The 19,220-nt window shown below is 45.6% G+C and overlaps 2 protein-coding genes across 3 annotated transcripts; both read left to right on the plus strand.

Annotated features, from left to right (window-relative positions):
- Window positions 1-190: 190 nt before the first annotated feature.
- Window positions 191-14,602, plus strand: LOC121542125 (retinal guanylyl cyclase 2). 2 transcript variants are annotated; one of them, XM_041851602.2, is made up of 19 exons: window positions 191-361; window positions 1,024-1,851; window positions 4,467-4,768; window positions 4,940-5,294; window positions 5,617-5,704; window positions 6,494-6,590; window positions 7,549-7,689; window positions 8,155-8,235; window positions 8,370-8,546; window positions 8,755-8,911; window positions 9,174-9,323; window positions 9,814-9,962; window positions 10,133-10,296; window positions 10,417-10,609; window positions 10,697-10,871; window positions 11,108-11,206; window positions 11,335-11,429; window positions 11,566-11,651; window positions 13,558-14,602. In XM_041851602.2, exons 2-19 carry the CDS (start codon window positions 1,101-1,103, stop codon window positions 13,688-13,690), a joined length of 3,393 nt encoding a protein of 1,130 aa, XP_041707536.2. In that variant the 5' UTR covers window positions 191-361; window positions 1,024-1,100; the 3' UTR covers window positions 13,691-14,602. The 2 variants fall into 2 exon arrangements, with proteins under 2 accessions (XP_041707536.2, XP_041707537.1); XM_041851603.2 differs by having other exon boundaries at window positions 13,180-13,650.
- Window positions 14,603-15,703: 1,101 nt separating this feature from the next.
- On the plus strand, window positions 15,704-18,833 carry LOC121541307 (insulin receptor substrate 2-A-like). Its single transcript, XM_041850291.1, has 2 exons — window positions 15,704-15,931; window positions 16,021-18,833. Exon 2 carries the CDS (start codon window positions 16,037-16,039, stop codon window positions 18,704-18,706), a length of 2,670 nt encoding a protein of 889 aa, XP_041706225.1. The 5' UTR covers window positions 15,704-15,931; window positions 16,021-16,036; the 3' UTR covers window positions 18,707-18,833.
- The last annotated feature ends 387 nt before the right edge of the window (window positions 18,834-19,220 follow it).

Here is a 19,220-nt window from a genome sequence, read left to right on the forward strand (position 1 = left end):
ACCTTACTTACTGTACATAGGTTTGTGAAAGAGCAGTTCTTAGGCACTTAAGTGGGGGGGTCGTTAAACATTCAAGCCAAGCATGGGGACTCTGAGCATGAGGGGTGTTACTGAGAGTGTTGGAGATAGATAGAAGGGTTTTCATATAATCCACAGCTCAGCTGCCCTAGGTCTGTAATGCGTCACTCCTTCTGATACTATGCCTGAGTGGATTATTAGTGTTCACTACTTCACTCTCACTACTAAGGTCCACTCTGAGTTTCACATTCAACATGATTTTCCAGTTCAGTGTTATGGATCGTCTCATCGCTGGATTTAAGAGACCTTAGTGTTCCAGAAGGGGAGAAGATGTGCTAAAATGGTAAGGATGATGGTGCACCTGCCAAATACAAGTTTGTATAACAATGTCGACTAGCTGCTATGTTGTGGGATAGAAGGGCTGCTTTCTTTTTAGAGTTAGTGTACACACACATATACACACACACACACATTTGGTGGGAAAGGCTGAAGCAGATATAACACAAGATGAATCTTCTTTCTGTTCCTCCGATGTCTCTCCTAAAGAATTATAACTTTGTTGAAAAGATTGTTACACAGTAATTCCAACCACAACTAATATGTGTGACTGCGTTGGATTCAATGAGATCTTCCAATGGCTTTCAATAGGATAGCTATGTAATAAGGAGTCGTGTTCATTTTTATGTCAAATAAACTATCATAAGGTCAATTGCATGATTAAACGAGCCAGGTTTAAAATATGAATTTAGTTTGTTTCTGTCTCTAATCACAATTCTTACACATTTAACTTGAACAACAAGTATGGTTCTGTTGAGGATTAGACAGGTGATTGTTATGTGACGGTGTTATTAGGCAGGTACCGATGGGGACAGACAGAGGGTTATTTCTATCTCCACTCCCTGTCTGCCATGATTGGATTATCACCACACATGATGAATGATCATCCCATTGGAGAAAATAAACCCAGACATACAGTATCTGTCATCATACCTTTTTATTTCACAGGACGTTGGGCCTTTTGGGGGAAGGACAGCGTTTGAGGGATAGTGGATTGTGGGATCTGCTGGAGGAGGCATCTTGCAATGCTCCGGCAGCTTTACCAGCTTCAGAGTTCACTGCATGAGTGGGCATCAACCTATCTGACAACCCCAGTCCTCACAGAAGATAAGTTCCCCTCCCCTCCCCATGGAGCCTGGCTGCTGTGGTTCCTGCTGGCATCCCTAAGTCTGCCCTGTGTGGCACGATCTTCTTCTACTGCGTTCAAGGTAGGGGTGGTAGGACCGTGGAAATGTGACCCTCTGTTTGCTAAGGCACTGCCCCAGACAGCAGCGCAGCTAGCTGTGGAGAGGATCAACAATGACCCCTCACTGTCCCTGGGCACCACCTTTGAGTATGTCATCATTGACGAGGACTGCCAGACATCCATGGCACTCAAGGGTTTCCTAGGTCACTACGCACAGGCTAATGCCTTCCTGGGCCCTGTCAACCCTGGCTACTGTGATGCAGCGTCTTTACTGGCCAACAACTGGAACAAGGCCCTGTTCTCTTGGACCTGTGTGAACTATGAGCTGGACGACCGAAGTAGGCACCTTACCTTCGCCCGCACGGTGCCCTCGCCCACCTGGGTGCTGCTCAGCCTGGTGAGACACTTCCGCTGGGCACACATAGGGATCATCTCCTCGGCTGAGGATGTGTGGGTGGACACAGGCAGCAAGGTCGCTGACGCCCTGCGGAGCTACGGCCTCCCCGTCACCACTGTGGTCTCCACAGACAAGGACCCTGCCAGCATACGACTGGCTCTGACTAGGGTCAAGAGGGCAGAAAACATCCGCAGTGAGTACTGTTTATCATTGGGGGTTTTCTTTCAATACATCTATTGTCTGTCTACCACTAACTACTATTACAGTGCTGTCAGTACCAGAGGCAGTTTCATTCATTACTAACGTATCACAACTACTTCTACTAGTAGTTGTAGAACTACTTCTACTAGTAGTTGCTAGTCTCCCGAGTGGCGCAGTGGTCTAAGGCACAGCATCGCAGTCCTAGCTGTGCCACTAGAGATCCTGGTTCGAATCCAGGCTCTGTCGTAGCCGGCCGCGACCGGGAGACCCATGGGGCGGCGCACAATTGGTCTAGGGTAGGGGAGGGAATGGCCGGCAGGGGATGTAGCTCAGTTTGTAGAGCATGGTGTTTGCAACGCCAGGGTTGTGGGTTCGATTCCCATGGAGGGTATAAAAAAAAATACAAAAAAGAATGTATATATAATAAAAAAAATAATGTATGCACTAACTGTAAGTCGCTCTGGATAAGAGCGTCTGCTAAATGACTTACTACTACTACTATTACTACTACTACTATCACTACTGGTACTACTACTGGTACTACTACTACTACTACTGCTGCTACTACTACTGCTAATACTACTACTACTGGGCTCCCTGCCTGTGCCATTAAACCCCTACAACTCATCCAGAATGCCGCAGCCCGTCTGGTGTTCAACCTTCCCAAGTTCTCTCACGTCACCCCCCTCCTCCGCACACTCCACTGGCTTCCAGTTGAAGCTCGCATCCGCTACAAGACCATGGTGCTTGCCTATGGAGCAGTGAGGGGAACGGCACCTCTGTACCTTCAGGCTCTGATCAGTCCCTACACCCAAACGAGGACATTGCGTTCATCCACCTCTGGCCTGCTGGCTCCCTTCCTCTGCGGAAGCACAGCTCCCGCTCAGCCCAGTCAAAACTGTTCGCTGCTCTGGCACCCCAATGGTGGAACAAGCTCCCTCACGACGCCAGGACAGCGGAGTCACTCACCACCTTCCGGGAGACATTTGAAACCCCACCTCTTTAAGGAATACCTGGGATAGGATAAAGTATTCCTTCTAACCCCCCCAAATTGTAAAGTGGTTATCCCACTGGCTATAGGGTGAACGCACCAATTTGTGAGTCGCTCTGGCTAAGAGCGTCTGCTAAATGACGTTAATGTGCCCTTGAGCAAGGCACTTAACCCTAATTGCTCCTGTAAGTCGCTCTGGTTAAGAGCGTCTGCTAAATGACTAAAATGTAAATGTAAAATGTACTACTGCTACTACTACTACTAGCATTGCTACTGCTACTACTACTACTAGCATTACTACTACTACTACTACTGTTACTGCTACTACTACTACTAGCATTGCTACTGCTACTACTACTACTAGCATTACTACTACTACTACTACTACTACTACTACTACTACAGCTACTACTACTACTGCTGCTGCTACTACTACTATTACTACTGTTACTACTGTTACTACTACTACTGCTACTACTACTACTAGCATTGCTACTGCTACAACTACTACTAGCATTACTACTACTACTACTACTACTACTGATACTACTACTACTAGCATTGCTACTGCTACTACTAGCATTACTACTACTACTACTACTACTACTACTGCTACTACTACTACTACTACTACTACTACTACTGCTGCTACTACTACTACTACTAGCGTTGCTACTGCTACTACTAGCATTGCTACTACTACTACTACTACTACTACTAGCATTACTACTGCTACTACTACTCCTACTACTACTACTATTACTGTTACTACTATTAATACTACTACTGCTACTACTACTCCTACTACTGCTGCTACTACTAGCATTACTACTGCTACTACTGCTACTACTACTACTACTACTACTACTACTACTACTACTACTACTACTAATAATAATACTAATACTACTACTAATACTACTATTACTGTTACTACTATTACTGCTACTACTACTTCTACTACTACTGCTACTGCTACTACTACTACTACTACTACTACTACTGCTACTGTTACTACTACTGGTACTACAACAACTACTACTACTCTTCCTACTACTACTACTGCTACTACTACTGGTACTACTACTACTACTACTACTATTACTGCTACTACTACTACTACTACTATTACTGCTACTACTACTACTACTATTACTGCTACTCCACCTCCTCCTACTACTACTACTACTACTACTATTACTCCTCCTCCTCCTACTACTACCACTACTACTACTAACCTCATGTCTCATTGTGGAGTAGGTGGTCCTCTGTAGCTCAGCTGGTAGAGCACGGCGCTTGTAACGCCAAGGTAGTGGGTTCGATCCCCGGGACCACCCATACACAAAAATGTATGCACGCATGACTGTAAGTCGCTTTGGATAAAAGCGTCTGCTAAATGGCATATTATTTACATTTTAGTCATTTAGCAGACGCTCTTATCCAGAGCGACTTACAGGAGCAATTAGGGTTAAGTGCCTTGCTCAAGGGCACATCGACAGATTTTTCACCTAGTCGGCTCGGGGATTAGAACCAGCGACCTTTCGGTTACTGGCACAACGCTCTTAACCACTAAGCTACCTGCCGCCCCAGCATCATATTGTCATTTGTGTCATCAGTGGTGATCCTCTGCATGCACTCTGTGCTGATTGGAGGGCACACCCAGAGGTTGCTGTTGGAGACGGCTCTGGACATGCACCTGACGGACGGTTCCCTGGTGTTCATCCCCTACGACACCCTGGTCTACAGCCTGCCCTACAGGGACGTCCGCTACCCCGCCCTCATCAACAACGGCAAGCTGCGGAGAGCTTACGACGCTGTCCTGACCGTCACCATGGACTCAGAGGAGAACTCCTTCTACAAGGCCTACCAGAAGGCTGTGAATGTTGGGGCGGTGCCCAGACACATCAAGCTCCACCAAGTACAGCTGAATGGGCTGAGGACAACTGGGGTGTTCATGCATAGGCATAGCTTTGGGCCATTAGAGTGTCCATGATTTTGTATATTTGCATTTGTGTAACAATCTCTCATGGACAGACTACGTAAACATATCTGACTAAATATAGGTATGTTCTTATTAAATTTTTTCCAGATTTCTCCTCTGTTTGGTACCATCTACAGCTCAATCCTCTTCATGGCTAACGCTCTGCAGAATGTGCGTGATGCTGGGGAGTGGAGGTCTGGAGCCAACCTGGTGCGCCACTCCAGGAACATGGCTTTCTATGGTTTCAGCCAGCGTGTCCGCACCAATGGCTCCGGGGCCAGCCTGTTGGAGTATGTGGTGCTGGACACAGATGGGCAGTCCTGGCCTCTGCTGCCCACCCACTGTGTGGACCTGGAGGCTGGGATGGTCAGGTCTCTGGGCCGCAGCATCCACTTCCCAGGTGGGGTCCAGCCCAGCCCAGACTCCAGCTGCTGGTTCATTCCAGGCACCTTATGTACAGGAGGTGAGAATACAGCAAATTATACTAAATGACAAATGAAGGTGAGGGGGCTAAACGGAGACAGATGAACACACTGCACTTACGCACACTCACACGCAGGCATGCACGCACACACACACACACACCAGCAAACAGGAGGGGAACAGTTACCATCTGTTCATAAAGAGGACATCTTTCTCTAGAGGAAAGTAGAACAGAGAATTAGAACAGGGTGTGGTGGTATGTTGACATAGTTTGTGGTAACTTCAGGAAGCTAGAGATCTTTTTAAACCAGGCACTTGATATTCATTATATGATGTTCTACTATGATATGCTTTTGTTTCAGGAGGAGTGGATCCATTCCATCTTATCATAATCTTCCTGTGCATCCTTTCGACCATTCTCTTCTCAATTGGACTCTATTACTGTATAAGGTATTCTATTTAAGCAATAAGGCCCAAGGTGGTGTGGTAACCAGTTTAGCAATAAGGCCCAAGGTGGTGTGGTAACCAGTTTAGCAATAAGGCCCAAGGTGGTGTGGTAACCAGTTTAGCAATAAGGCCCGAGGTGGTGTGGTAACCAGTTTAGCAATAAGGCCCGAGGTGGTGTGGTAACCAGTTTAGCAATAAGGCCCGAGGTGGTGTGGTAACCAGTTTAGCAATAAGGCACCTTGTGGGTTTGTGGTAAATGCCCAATGTACCACGGCTAAGGGCTGTTCTTATGCACGACGCCTGGATTCAGCCCTTAGCCGTGGTATATTGGCCATATACCACAAACCCCTGAGGTGCCTTATTGCTAAACTGGTTACCAACGTAATTAGAGCAGTAAAAATAAATGTTTTGTCATCCCTGTGGTATACCACAGCTTTCAGCCAATCTAATTCAGGGCTCAAACCACCCAATTTATAATACTGTGTAAGGTACAGAACTTTCCACATATTCTTGTTTGCTATTTTCTACATTTGTATGACTAAAGTTTATAACAGCTGGTAATAGCAGCAACATTTCTCAATATGTCTTCACAGACCTTTAGGTACTTTCTGAACTACTACTGATGTCACTCCTCCCTCACCCCTCTTCACCCCTCCCTCCACTTTTCACCCCTCCTCACCCCTTCCTCACCCCTCCCTCCACTTTTCACCACTCCTCACCCCTCTCTCCTTACCCCTCTTCACCCCTCCTCACCCCTCCCTCCACACCCCTCCTTCCACCTTTCACCTTTAGGAGGCGTATCAACCAGATTCGTCTAGTCAGAGGTCCTGACAAGATCATGCTAACCCTGGCAGACGTGATCTTCATCAACCCCTCACTCAGTAATAAGGTAAGATCCCCTAACTGACTGTATCTGGAAGATCCAATGGGGTCATATTTAAGTTCCCACATAATGATTGATATACACTACATGACCAAAAGTATGTTCAAATTAGTGGATCCTGCTATTTCAGCCACACCTGTTGCTAACAGGTGTATAAAATTGAGCACACAGCCATGCAATCTCCATAGACAAACATTGGCAGTAGAATGGCCCGTACTGAAGAGCTCAGTGACTTTCAACGTGGCACCGTCATAGGATGCCACCTTTCCAACAAGTCAGTTCTTCAAATTTCTGCCCTGCTAGAGCTGCCCCGGTCAACTGTAAGTGCTGTTATTGTGAAGTGGAAACGCCTAGAAGCAACAACGGCTCAGCCGCGAAGTGGCAGGCCACACAAGCTCACAGAACGGGACCGGCGAGTGCTGAAGCCCGTAGTGCGTAAAACTCATCTGTCCTCGGTTGCAACACTCACTACCGAGTTCCAAACTGCCTCTGGAAGCAACGTCAGCAAAATAACCGTTCGTCTGGAGCTTCATGAAATGGGTTTCCATGGCGTGCAGCCACACACAAGCCTAAGATCACCATACACAATGCCAAGCATCGGCTGGACCTCAACCCCATCGAAACCCTTCTTTGGGATGAATTGGAACGCCGACTGCGAGCCAGGCCTAATTGCCCAACATCAGTACCCGACCTCACTAAGTCCCCGCAGCAATGTTCCAACATCTAGTGGAAAGCCTTCCCAGAAGATTTGAGGCTGTTATAGTGGCAAAGGGGGGACCAACTCCATATTAATGCCCATGCTTTTGGAATGAGATGTTCAACGAGCAGGCGTCCACATACTTTTAGTCATGTAGTGTATGTGTTGGACAACACATGGAATTGAAAAATATATATTTTGTTTGATATCTTTGCAGCATGACGAGTGCTTTTGTCAATAACCTATGTTTTTCTCTCCATGTGTCAGAAGCTAAGTTTAGATGAGAGCAAAGCGGGTGATATGAGTAGGAAACCCTCAGGTACGGATCGCCAGAGCCTCTCTACGCCCTTCTCTGACTCCACCGTCACCCCGGCAACCTATGAAAACTCCAACATAGCCATCTTTGAGGTAACAGGGTGCTCTGCTTCCTTTTTCTCTTCTAAGAACTTTCAGGGAGTTCTGAGGCTTGTCTGAAAGTTGATTCAGAACTATCAAACACATACCTTTTTACAGGGAGTTCTGAGGCTTGTCTGAAAATTGATTCAGAACTATCAAACGCGTACCTTTTTACAGGGAGTTCTGAGGCTTGTCTGAAAGTTGATTCAGAACTATCAAACGCGTACCTTTTTACAGGGAGTTCTGAGGCTTGTCTGAAAATTGATTCAGAACTATCAAACGCGTACCTTTTTACAGGGTGTTCTGAGGCTTGTCTGAAAATTTATTCAGAACTATCAAACGCGTACCTTTTTACAGGGAGTTCTGAGGCTTGTCTGAAAATTGATTCAGAACTATCAAACGCGTACCTTTTTACAGGGAGTTCTGAGGCTTGTCTGAAAGTTGATTCAGAACTATCAAACGCCTACCTTTTTACAGGGAGACTGGGCTTGGATGAAAAGACTCCCGTCTGGAAACTTTAAAGCCATAACTCCCCAGACAAGTGACGTCTTTGAGTTGGTGAGTTTCTACTGTCAAATATACTGTCAGTTACGATGTAAGAAGATTTGATGATGAGAAATCCAGTTGATTATAACTGACGTTTCTATATTGTCCATTAAAATGAGCCCATTGTCACTGCTCTGTTCTTTCAGATGAAGGACATACGCCACGAGAACGTCAACCTCTTCCTGGGGTTTTTCCTTGACTGTGGTGTTTTTGGCATCGTGACAGAGTATTGCTCACGTAGCAGCTTGCAGGACTTGCTAAGCAATACTGACGTTAAGCTTGACTGGATGTTCAAGACCTCCCTGTTATTAGACCTTATCAAGGTAACCACTAGTAGGAAAAGTAGTGGGGTGTGGGCAAAATCCTAACAGAAACATACCGAGGCCACAATGTGCTTTAAACCATTTCACATTACAGATTTGTTAGAGTTTAGGGTTCCAAAGTTCAAATGCCCAACTCACTGTATACCTACAGCAGGCTACCTTTCTCTCTGACATGACACCAACACTACATTTTTTCTGTCTTCCATAGGGCATGAAGTACCTCCACCACCGAGGTGTTTGTCATGGACGACTCAAGTCTCGGAACTGCGTAGTGGACGGCCGCTTTGTGCTCAAGCTCACAGACTACGGCTACAATGAGATTTTGATGGCACAAAGGTTCCCATACGAAGATCCTTCCGCAGAAGGTGGGTGTTAAGACCACTAAGCTTTGTTACTAGTTAATTTGTAACTAAGATAACATACAGTACAATCTAGCATCATAATAAAACTATCATAAGCAAGCATTAAGGTTGTTGTTAGATGGGAGTGTGCGCCTGTACAACAAAATGCTTTATATTAATATTATTACATTTCCTTTCTGTGTATATGTCTGTGTGTTGTGTGTGTGTGTCTGTGTGCATGTGTGTGCATGTGTGTGCATGCGTACTTGCCTGTGTGGTTGTGCAGAGCTGCTGTGGACGGCCCCTGAGATCCTGCGGGGCTCTCACCCAGGGCTGTGCGGCACCCAGCTGGGGGACGTCTACAGCTTCGCCATCATCATGCAGGAGGTGGTGCTGCGGGGACCTCCCTTCTGTATGCTGGACCTGTCTGCTGAAGGTGGGGATCACTCATCCAATCACAACCCCAGACACAAAACAACAAAGTAGAAGAGACAGTCTTAGGGGTGTGGTTTAATACGGGTTGTGGTTTAATAAGGATGTTGTTTAATAGGGTGTGTGGTTTAATAGGGGTGTGGTTTATAGGGGTGTGGTTTAATAGGGGTGTGGTTTATAGGGGTGTGGTTTAATAGGGGATGCGTGGGTGAGTCAGGCTTCATTTGAATGCGTATACATATATGCCGTCTGTTGCATGCATAGTCCCAGTGCTGTCTGTCGGTTCTCCCGTGTGACTCAGTTGGTAGAGCGTGGTGCTTGCAACGCCAAGGTTGTGGGTTCAATTCCCACAGGGGAAAAAGTAAAAAAATTATGCTCTCACTACTGTCACTCAATGTCTGCTAAATTACAAAAATGTAAAAACAAAAAAGTCAGTACTAGTAGATACTGTAGCTTGGTCTTGGCGGCTCAGAGCGTCTGCTCCTGTCTGCCAGATGTCATTCAGAAGGTGAGGAATCCTCCACCACTGTGCCGCCCTGTGGTGTCACCAGACCACGCCCCCCTGGAGTGTATCCAGCTGATGAAACAGTGCTGGAACGAACAGGCAGATAGGCGTCCGTACTTCAATGACATCTTTGACCAGGTACCTGAGACATCAAACAAGTTGATCACTTACTCCACAATCAATGTATTTAAAAAAAAGAAATTTGACTAATATGAGGGAACCTTTTTGTCAGTAAAAGTTTGACTGGAGGATATAAATGTATCAATCGATTTCACCTTTAACCCCCTCCCATCCCCCATCAATCCCAGTTTAAGAACATCAACAAGGGGAGGAAGACCAACATCATAGACTCCATGTTGAGGATGCTGGAGCAGTACTCCTCTAACCTGGAGGAGCTGATCAGAGAGAGGACCGAGGAGCTGGAGATAGAGAAACAGAAGACGGAGAAACTACTCACTCAGATGCTGCCTCCGTGAGTAACAGACGCATACACTCAAAGTTACTGACTAGGATGTACACATTTTTCTCCTCAAACGAAGTATCCAGTTTCCAAAGACTATGGCCCTAAATGGTGTTTCTTCTCTGTTTGCAGATCTGTTGCAGACGTCCTGAAGGTTGGCGGTACTGTGGAACCGGAGCATTTTGAAAATGTAACACTTTACTTCAGCGACATAGTAGGTTTTACCACAATCTCTGCCAACAGCGAGCCTATTGAAGTGGTAGACCTCCTCAATGACCTCTATACCCTATTTGACGCCATCATTGGCAATCACGATGTATACAAGGTAAGCCTTTTGCTTAGAATGAATCACTTAGCGTGTCTTCTTGTCCACCTTTGTAACCTACTGAAGATATTTCCTCTTCGATGGTAGGTGGAGACAATAGGAGATGCATACATGGTGGCGTCCGGCCTACCTGTTCCCAATGGCAACCGTCATGCTGCAGAGATATCCAGCATGGCTCTGGACATCCTGAGTTCTGTTGGCACCTTCAAGATGAGACACATGCCAGATGTGCCTGTCCGCATACGCATTGGACTGCACTCAGGTCAGGGCTCCATAAAAAATAAAAATAAACATATGAACAAAAAGTACAAATAATTTTGACATTAACGCCACATACCATACTGATATTAAACATTCATCACCATCATAAACATAGTCAAAGTGCCACGAACTTTCATAGGTATCCAGTGTGTTTCACTTTTTCTCACGGTGTGTCTCGTAGGAATAAGCATGACACCAGTGATGTGTGTGTGTGTGTGTGTGTGTGTTTGTTTGTAGGCCCGTGTGTTGCTGGGGTGGTAGGCCTCACCATGCCCAGGTACTGTCTGTTTGGTGACACAGTCAACACTGCCTCCAGGATGGAATCCACAGGAATGCGTAAGACCTCTCAACTGCCACCAGAGAGCCAAATATGGCTAAAAGATGAAGCAATTCTAGGCGTTGTTTAAGGAAGCGCTTTATCCCAGAGTCCCAAAATAAGATTTTTCCTACCATGTTGTTTGCAGCATACCGAATCCATTTGAGCCATAGCACAGCAAAGATCCTGGTGGATCTGAGAGAAGGCTACCAGGTTCAACTTCGTGGAAAGACAGAGCTCAAGGTCAGTTGAGAGCTTTGTACTCTCACTCTCTGGCATTTCTATTACCCTCAAAGTAAAACATCAAATGAACAACTGAACACTGTTTTAGTGACTTATCTGTGATAATAATGACCTTGGACATCTCATGTCTCTACAGGGGAAAGGCATGGAGGAGACCTACTGGCTGGTTGGAAGAGACAGTTTCACCAAACCCCTGCCTGTGCCACCTGAGCTCAAGTCAGGGTAAGGAGTGTCAAGGCAAAGTCCTTTAACGAGATGCTTATCTTTGGTCCAAGTGACTGTGATTCTGCAGGTATCAAACTACACTAAATGACCAAAAGTATGTGGACACCTGCTCGTCGAACATCTCATTCCAAAATCATGGGCATTAATATGGAATTGTTCCCCCTTTGCTGCTATAACAGCACTTTTCTGGGAAGACTTTCCACTAGATGTTGGAACATTGCTGCGGGGACTTGCTTCCATTCAGCCACAAGAGCATTAGTGAGGTCGGGCACTGATGTTGGGCGATTAGGCCTGTCGGCGTTCCAATTTATCCCAAAGGTGTTTGATGGGGTTGAGGTCAGGGCTCTGTGCAGGCCAGTCAAGTTCTTCCACACCGATCTCGACAAACCATTTCTGTTTGGTCCTCGCTTTGTGCACAGGGGCATTGTAATGCTGAAACAGGAAAGGGCCTTCTCCAAACTGTTTCCACAAAGTTGGAAGCGCAGAATCGTCTAGAATGTCATTGTATGCTGTAGCGCTAAGATTCCCCTTTACTGGGACTAAGGAGCCTAGCCCGAACCATGAAAACAGCCCCAGACCATTATTCCTCCTCCACCAAACCTTAAAGTTGGCACTATGCATTCGATCATGTAGCGTTCTCCTGGCAACCATCAAACCCAGAGTCATCCGTCGGACTGCCAGATGGTGAAGCGTGATTCATTACTCCAGAGAACGCATTTCCACTGCTCCAGAGTCCAATGGCGGCGAGCTTTACACCACTCCAGCCGACACTTGGCATTGCGCATTGTGATCTGAGGCTTGTATGCGGCTGCTCGGCCATGGAAACCCATTTCATGAAGCTCCCGATGAACAGTTATTGTGCTGACGTTGCTTCGAGAGGCAGTTTGGAACTCTGTAGTGAGTGTTGCAACCGAGGACAGACGTTTCCACTTCACAATAACAGCACTTAAAGTTGACCGGGACAGCTCTAGCAGGGAAGAAATTTGACGAACTGACTTGTTAGAAAGGTGGCATCCTATGACGGTGCCATGTTGAAAGTCACTGAGCTCTTCAGTAAGGCCATTCTACTGCCAATGTTTGTCTATGGAGATCGCATGGCTGTGTGCTTGATTTTATACACCTGTCAGCAACGGGTGTGGCTTAAATAGCCTAATCTACTAATTTGAAGGGATGTCCTCATACTTTTGTATATAGTGCATGTATCATGAACTGATTTCTATACAAACTGCACTTTACCAGCAGATCATAAAGAGTTACAAAGGCTGTGTTTAAAAAGGCAGCCCAATTCTGATTTTTTTTTCACTAATTGGTCTTTTGACCAATCAAATCAGTTCTGAAAAAGATCTGATGTGACTGGTCAAAAGACCAATTAGTGGAAAAAATATCAGAATTGGGCCGCCTGTGTAAATGCAGCCTCTGACAACTTACAGTGGACACATGCAGCGCATCATGAGTAGGGTTGGCCAGCTTTGGTCTTGAGTTCCTATGTGGGGCATTTCCTTTACCTCTCCAATGTATGTTTCAGGCAAATGGCTCATGGCTTGCAGATGGAGGAGATCAGCCGATACAAGCGGAAGAAAGCGGAACAACAACAACTTGCCAAGAATAATAAATGAAGTAGTGTTATGCATGAAAAATGTATAGCATTACAAGGTGTTCATGACTAGAGTAGTATCTCAGTGGGATACTCATTATGTACACTGACTACCTTTTTACTCTTCCTGGATGTTGTTCTGCTGAAGATCTCTGAAGATCTTGCTAACAGCTGACTAACGTTGTGTTCTTTCAAACTTAAACGGAGCGCAAGTGGGACTCTCTCTTCAGCAATGACAGTTCAAAGGGGGAAAAAAAAGGCCACAGGCTTTATGAACTGATGTCCCACATCCTTCTTGCTGTCTTTCAGAACGAAGACAGCGAAGGACTTAAAGCATCTCCTGCAGAAAGCGGTGAGGAGGCTCTTGACTGTGCGGACAGTGACTCTGACTCTGGCAGCAGGTTTGGATGAGGAGGACAATGTGATGATGCATCATCACTGAAATGGTTATTTGCAAGAAATCCCTCTAGTGGATGAGGAGGAAACATCAAGTGAAACCTGGTGAAACCTGGATACCCTCTCTGAAACCTGATGAAACCTGGATACCCTCTCTGCACTTGTGTTTGCCATTTTGACACTCAATGACTTTTTTTTCCAACCATGGCTCGATACTCTTCCTATAGAAATGGGAGTTTGAAAAGTCACTGCCACAGACCATAGCATATTTTGCTTGAGCAGGAAAAGGGACAACGTTTTAGGTAAAGCTATGAGCTGCTACTAATCAATGGACGTTTTTAGAAATAGACAATGCCTAATTAGGACATGGTGAGTTGGCATTACTGTACACCATACAGTTGGCATCAGTGGACATAATATTACAGTACAATATACTGGAGAGGTTATTCTGCAATCTTCATAAGAAGCCCTTCGGAGAGGAATTTGTCTCTGGGGAAGGAGCTATAAATAGCATATGGGATTTCGTCACTGAGTCGTAGAGGGATCGCATTTCTCACCTGTCCCTCACCACAGTTGTCCCTTTCTTGAAGCAGACAGCAAGTAGAAGATTAGTCACTGGTATAGGATGAAGAAAACACTCTCTACAGTGGTTCTCAGTGAAAAGAAAAATAGTGTTTTGACCCAGTTGCGTTGGTGCATGATGTAGCCTACAATCTATTATTCATCTCGGGAGCATGTGTTCTTCTCCTGTGCTCAAATAAACAAACGAACATGGGGCAAGTATGTAATAACATACAAGAGTTATATAAGGGTTGTCATGTATATAGTATTTATTTACCTGTAAATATGATAGTGTATTGCAACGTGAAACTGAATCTATGTTCAGAGGGGCGGCAGGTAGCGTAGTGGGTATGAGCGTTGTGCCAGTAACCGAAAGGTTGCTGGTTCTAATCCCTGAGCCGACTAGGTGAAAAATATGTCGATGTGCCCTTAAGCAAGGCACTTAACCCTAATTGCTCATGTAAGTCGCTCTGGATAAGAGCGTCTGCTAAATGACTTAAATGTGAATTTATCCTGCTATGCAGTTGTAGCCATCTAGCTGAGCCATCTGAAATGTTTCCCTAATCTCTATAGTCGTTCACTTGAGATGATAAAACAGTTGTTTTCCCTGTCATTATCATCCGCATCTCAAAATAAATGGAATTTCAATTGCAAATGGTTTGTTTTGTCACACAGTGCTTGAGATGGTGGGACCTCCCCAAGTACAATATCTTGTGATTCAACTATGCAATAAAAGGCTGTGTAGAGGAATAAATAAAACGTGCATCAAACATACATCTTTGTTTTGCATCAATTGTCCAGTGGACAAAGTGACATTCTACAGTATCAGAAACTGGGGCATTTAAAGATCCCAGTGTTTTTCATCTGAACTCCAGCAGGCTCTATGTTACCCCTCTAAGGCTGAATGTATAGGTACACCATATGGAGACAGGAATGAGGCCATTAGGCATACAGATAATCCTACACATAGGCTATCCTCATTAAGAAGGGCATAATGGATTAACATTTGCATTAAATCCTTTCATCAGGGAGTGAGACAGAATATAGTGTAAACTCTACTCAGGTATCTAGCACTGTCCCTTGAGTTTATAAAGCAGATTTGTTGCAAAATATAACAGCTAATAATAATAGCTCCAAAACACTGAAATAGAGAGATGATGTATCTGAACAGGTCCATAGCCAACCACCTTCGAGTCAATTATATGAAACGCAAAATACACTTCTAGAGTTGTCACGCTGGCAACTTTGTTAAAAAAATAATTTTACGTTGCATAGCTTTTTATAGTGTTCAAAGATAACCCAAGTATCGTCGAGGCCAGAGGCCAAAATTAATTGATCAATTAACTTTTTTAAATGTTCGGAACCACTCGATCTTATTGGCTGGTGGTGTTGTCTGTGACTGTTCTAGTAAATCGTACAGCCTGACCAATCAAAACGGCCATTGCTATCTGGGCTCCTTGGGACGTCCATACCCTAAATCCTAACCCTAACCTTAACCCCTAACCCTAACCTAAATACAATTTTAAACGTCAACTTCAATTGGGAGGGTCCGGACTTCCCAAGGATCCCGGATAGCACGGACCCAATCGAAACGCAGACAGAGTTGTTTTCATTTTACCGAAGTGCAGCCTGCCTTCAGGAGAACTTAGGGATTTATTCGTTTTTACTGCAATTGCACATCAAGTGTTGCTTTTATTCGTGAAGTACCTGGTGATTACCCAAACAGGTAAGGAAATGTATTTAAAAAATCTAAACATGAAACATGTATGAAGCGTGCACAAACTACTGAGCAGTAATAGTTTTTTGTTTTCCCAGGAAAGGCGCGTTGACAATGCCGAAAACACCTGAGTGCAGCGGTATGGACCTAGGAGGATATGTTTCTCATAGCTGCGATTCACCAGCTCCGAAACTTAAATCATCGACATCATCATCACCACCACCATCATCTTCCTTCAGCAGCAGTGCTCACCTTCAGCTAGAGGCAGCATCACCACCGCCCCTCCAAGATCTCCAGTTGAAGAGGCATCATAAGCAGTACTATAGCCATGGACATAATCTGTTACCTAAGAAGAATCCTCTGGATATTACGGTGAGAGACTATTCATCATCCTGTGTCTATGAGGTACCTGACTCTGGTGGTGTTTCCCATGACCGGACTGCCTGCTCTGCATCTGCCATAGCCTTAGCTGTGACTACCTCTGTTTGCTCTGGTGTTGAGGCTAGAGATGTATGGAAAGCTGGATACCTGAGAAAGCTGAAACACAGTCACAAGAGATTTTTTGTCTTGAGAGGGCCAAGCAACACAGGCCCCAGCCGCTTGGAGTACTATGATAGTGAGAAGAAATTTAGAAATGGAATGAAATCCATTTCTAAATCTCCAAGTGCTGTGGGTTCTCCTAAGAAGGTGATTTATCTGTATCAATGTTTCACTGTTAGTAAGAGGGCAGATTCTAAACACAAGCACCTGATAGCCCTGTACACTAAGGATGAATACTTTGTCATGATAGCGGAGAATGAGGAAGAGCAAGAGAATTGGTACCTGGCTCTGAGTGACCTGATGATCCAGGAGAAAAAGGAGTACCAGGACGTTGAGGAGTTGGATGATGGATACTGGACCATCTCTCCTGGAGCCATCTTCAAGGAGGTGTGGCAGGTGATCGTAAAGCCCAAAGGTTTAGGACAAACCAAGAACCTGACAGGAGTGTGCCGGCTGTGTGTCTCTGCCAAGACCATTCACCTAGTGAAGCTGTGCTCGGAGATGACGTCTGTGAACCTGCCTCTGATGAATGTCCGTCGCTGTGGTCACTCCGAGAGCTTCTTCTTTATAGAGGTGGGCCGCTCATCCTCCACTGGGCCGGGGGAGATCTGGATGCAGGTAGAATCAGGTGACCCTGTGGTGGCTCAGAACATGCACGAGACAATCCTGGAGGCCATGAGAGCCCTGAGGGCCATCCCTGATTTCAGGCCTCGGAGCAAGAGTCAGTCATTCCCATCAAACCCCTGTGCCGTAGTCAACACGCGACGTCAACACCATGGCAACCTCCCACCCAGCCAGAATGGGTTACAGCGCTCTACAAGGACCGAAACTGTTGTGAGCAAAACGCCCCCACAGAAAAATAAAGGAGATGGAGGCCACAGCCCCAATCAAACTTCTAACCAAGGAGAGGGGACAATGAACCAACCGATCAGCCCAGGGACTGGCACCTTGGCTATCCGTAATGTCTGCATCAATAAAAGCCTTGAAGAGAGCCTCAGTCACTGTGCATGCATCTCCACCACCATCAGTGTATCCAGCAGCAGTGGCAATGGCTCTGATCCACACCCCTGGCCCTCTGACACTTCAGTCTTTGGTTCTCCCAGTGACAGAGGCTCTGTCTGGGCTGAGGATTTGTGCTCCAACCCATGTGTCTTGCAGTTCTCCAGCAGTAACACCCCAGACTCACTGTGCAACACCACTCTCATTGAAGAGAACAGCCTGACTGACTACGTGGCCATGGATTTGCAGGTAATGGCTGTGGCCAGGACCAATCAAGGAGATAGCTGTGATGTGGAAATGTCTACCCATGAACATTCCAGACAATACCACCTAACCACCTCATGCACTCCAAAATGTGAAGAATGTCTCTCATCCAAGCCCCCCTTCCTCCATATCTATAATCAGAGTAAACTCACAGTGGAGGACAGTTATATGCCAATGGCTCCTGGCCCAGGGCCTCATTATTCAGATGACATCCCTTCAGATGTCAATGTACCCCCCACTCCTCCTCAAACACCTAGTGTTACCATGTTCCCCTCAGACCAGGTGGGGCCCCAGGGCTACATGATGATGCTTCCACATAGCTGTTCACCAGCAAAGGATAGCCTCAGTGATGTCGATCGTTCACTGTGTGATGAATACATGAACATGTCTCTCGGGAGCCACATGGAAGGCCATACACAGGGCTCACCTGAGGCTCTTAAGTCCTACAGCTATTCCTCTCTACCAAGTTCTAACCAGCCTCCCTCACAGAGGAACTGTGAACATGATGACTATGTCTCCATGTGTCATCCTGCAGCTCACCACTGCTCTGCAGTTGAATGGAACAGTAGAAATCCTCTCTGTAGCTCGCCTCGTCACTCTTCTCATCCAAACAGTGATGTGCTGCTGAACCTATCCGATGTGCCTGTGTTGAATGTCACTGGTTTATCCTTGGACCAGCATGGGGTTGAAGATGAAGGTGACCTGCCCACTCAAACTGAGTCTATCCAGATTTCAACAGATCGTCTCAACTACATTGCTCTCTACCTGAGGGATGATCAGTGTGCCACCTGTGATGTCCCTTTGCATACTGATGAGGTCCCTTCTCCACTTCCTGCACGTACCAGTCCAAGAGAGAGTGGGTCTGGACCCGGGCTCTACACTGGCATAGACCTCTCCACATCAGCAAGACAGACTGCTGCCACCAGACGTTGGCTGTGTTCCTGTCTCCCCTTGTGTATCAATACAGATGACAGTGAGTAAGAGTGCAGTTTAAAAACTGTCTGTGCTGCTTTTGAATCAATTAATTATTGAATCAACCAGATTGTGAATACTCAGCCTTGTTGTGTATAGGATGATAATTATAAAATAAATGAGTTATTTGTTCTCAGTGGGATTGTTCATATAATAAATATGTCATGTTTCTGTACTTTTGGTGGTTGTTGCTAGACTGGGTACCTTCCTTGTACTCCCTGGCATATGGCACAGATTACAACAAGTGGGATGTTAGCTAAAAAGACTGGTACCCAGACTAGGTTGTTTTTTTACACTTGGAGAACATGTTCTTATAGCTCCTTGTAAATACGTTTGTTTTGGGCAATTCCATGGAAACGGAATGACGCAGATCTTTGAAATGTATGCCAAACAAAATCAATTGATTTCAAAGTTGAACAAACCATACAACTGTATGCACAAGGACTACATTTAACAATTTACACAGAAAATTATACAAATGTACTTGAAGAACAAACAGTGCGAAGTTCGGTAACAGAACTTT

This window comes from Coregonus clupeaformis, chromosome 27, assembly GCF_020615455.1.
Source record: "Coregonus clupeaformis isolate EN_2021a chromosome 27, ASM2061545v1, whole genome shotgun sequence".
In the NCBI taxonomy this organism is placed as follows: Eukaryota; Metazoa; Chordata; class Actinopteri; order Salmoniformes; family Salmonidae; genus Coregonus; species Coregonus clupeaformis.

Coding starts and splice junctions, on each gene's coding strand:
- LOC121541307 (XM_041850291.1), top strand. CDS start 16,037: ATGCCGAAAACACCTGAGTGCAGCGGTATGGACCTAGGAGGATATGTT.
- LOC121542125 (XM_041851602.2), top strand. CDS start 1,101: ATGCTCCGGCAGCTTTACCAGCTTCAGAGTTCACTGCATGAGTGGGCA. Junction 4,769..4,939: donor GACACATCAAGCTCCACCAA/GTACAGCTGAAT, acceptor AATTTTTTCCAG/ATTTCTCCTCTGTTTGGTAC. Junction 9,324..9,813: donor GCTGGACCTGTCTGCTGAAG/GTGGGGATCACT, acceptor CCTGTCTGCCAG/ATGTCATTCAGAAGGTGAGG.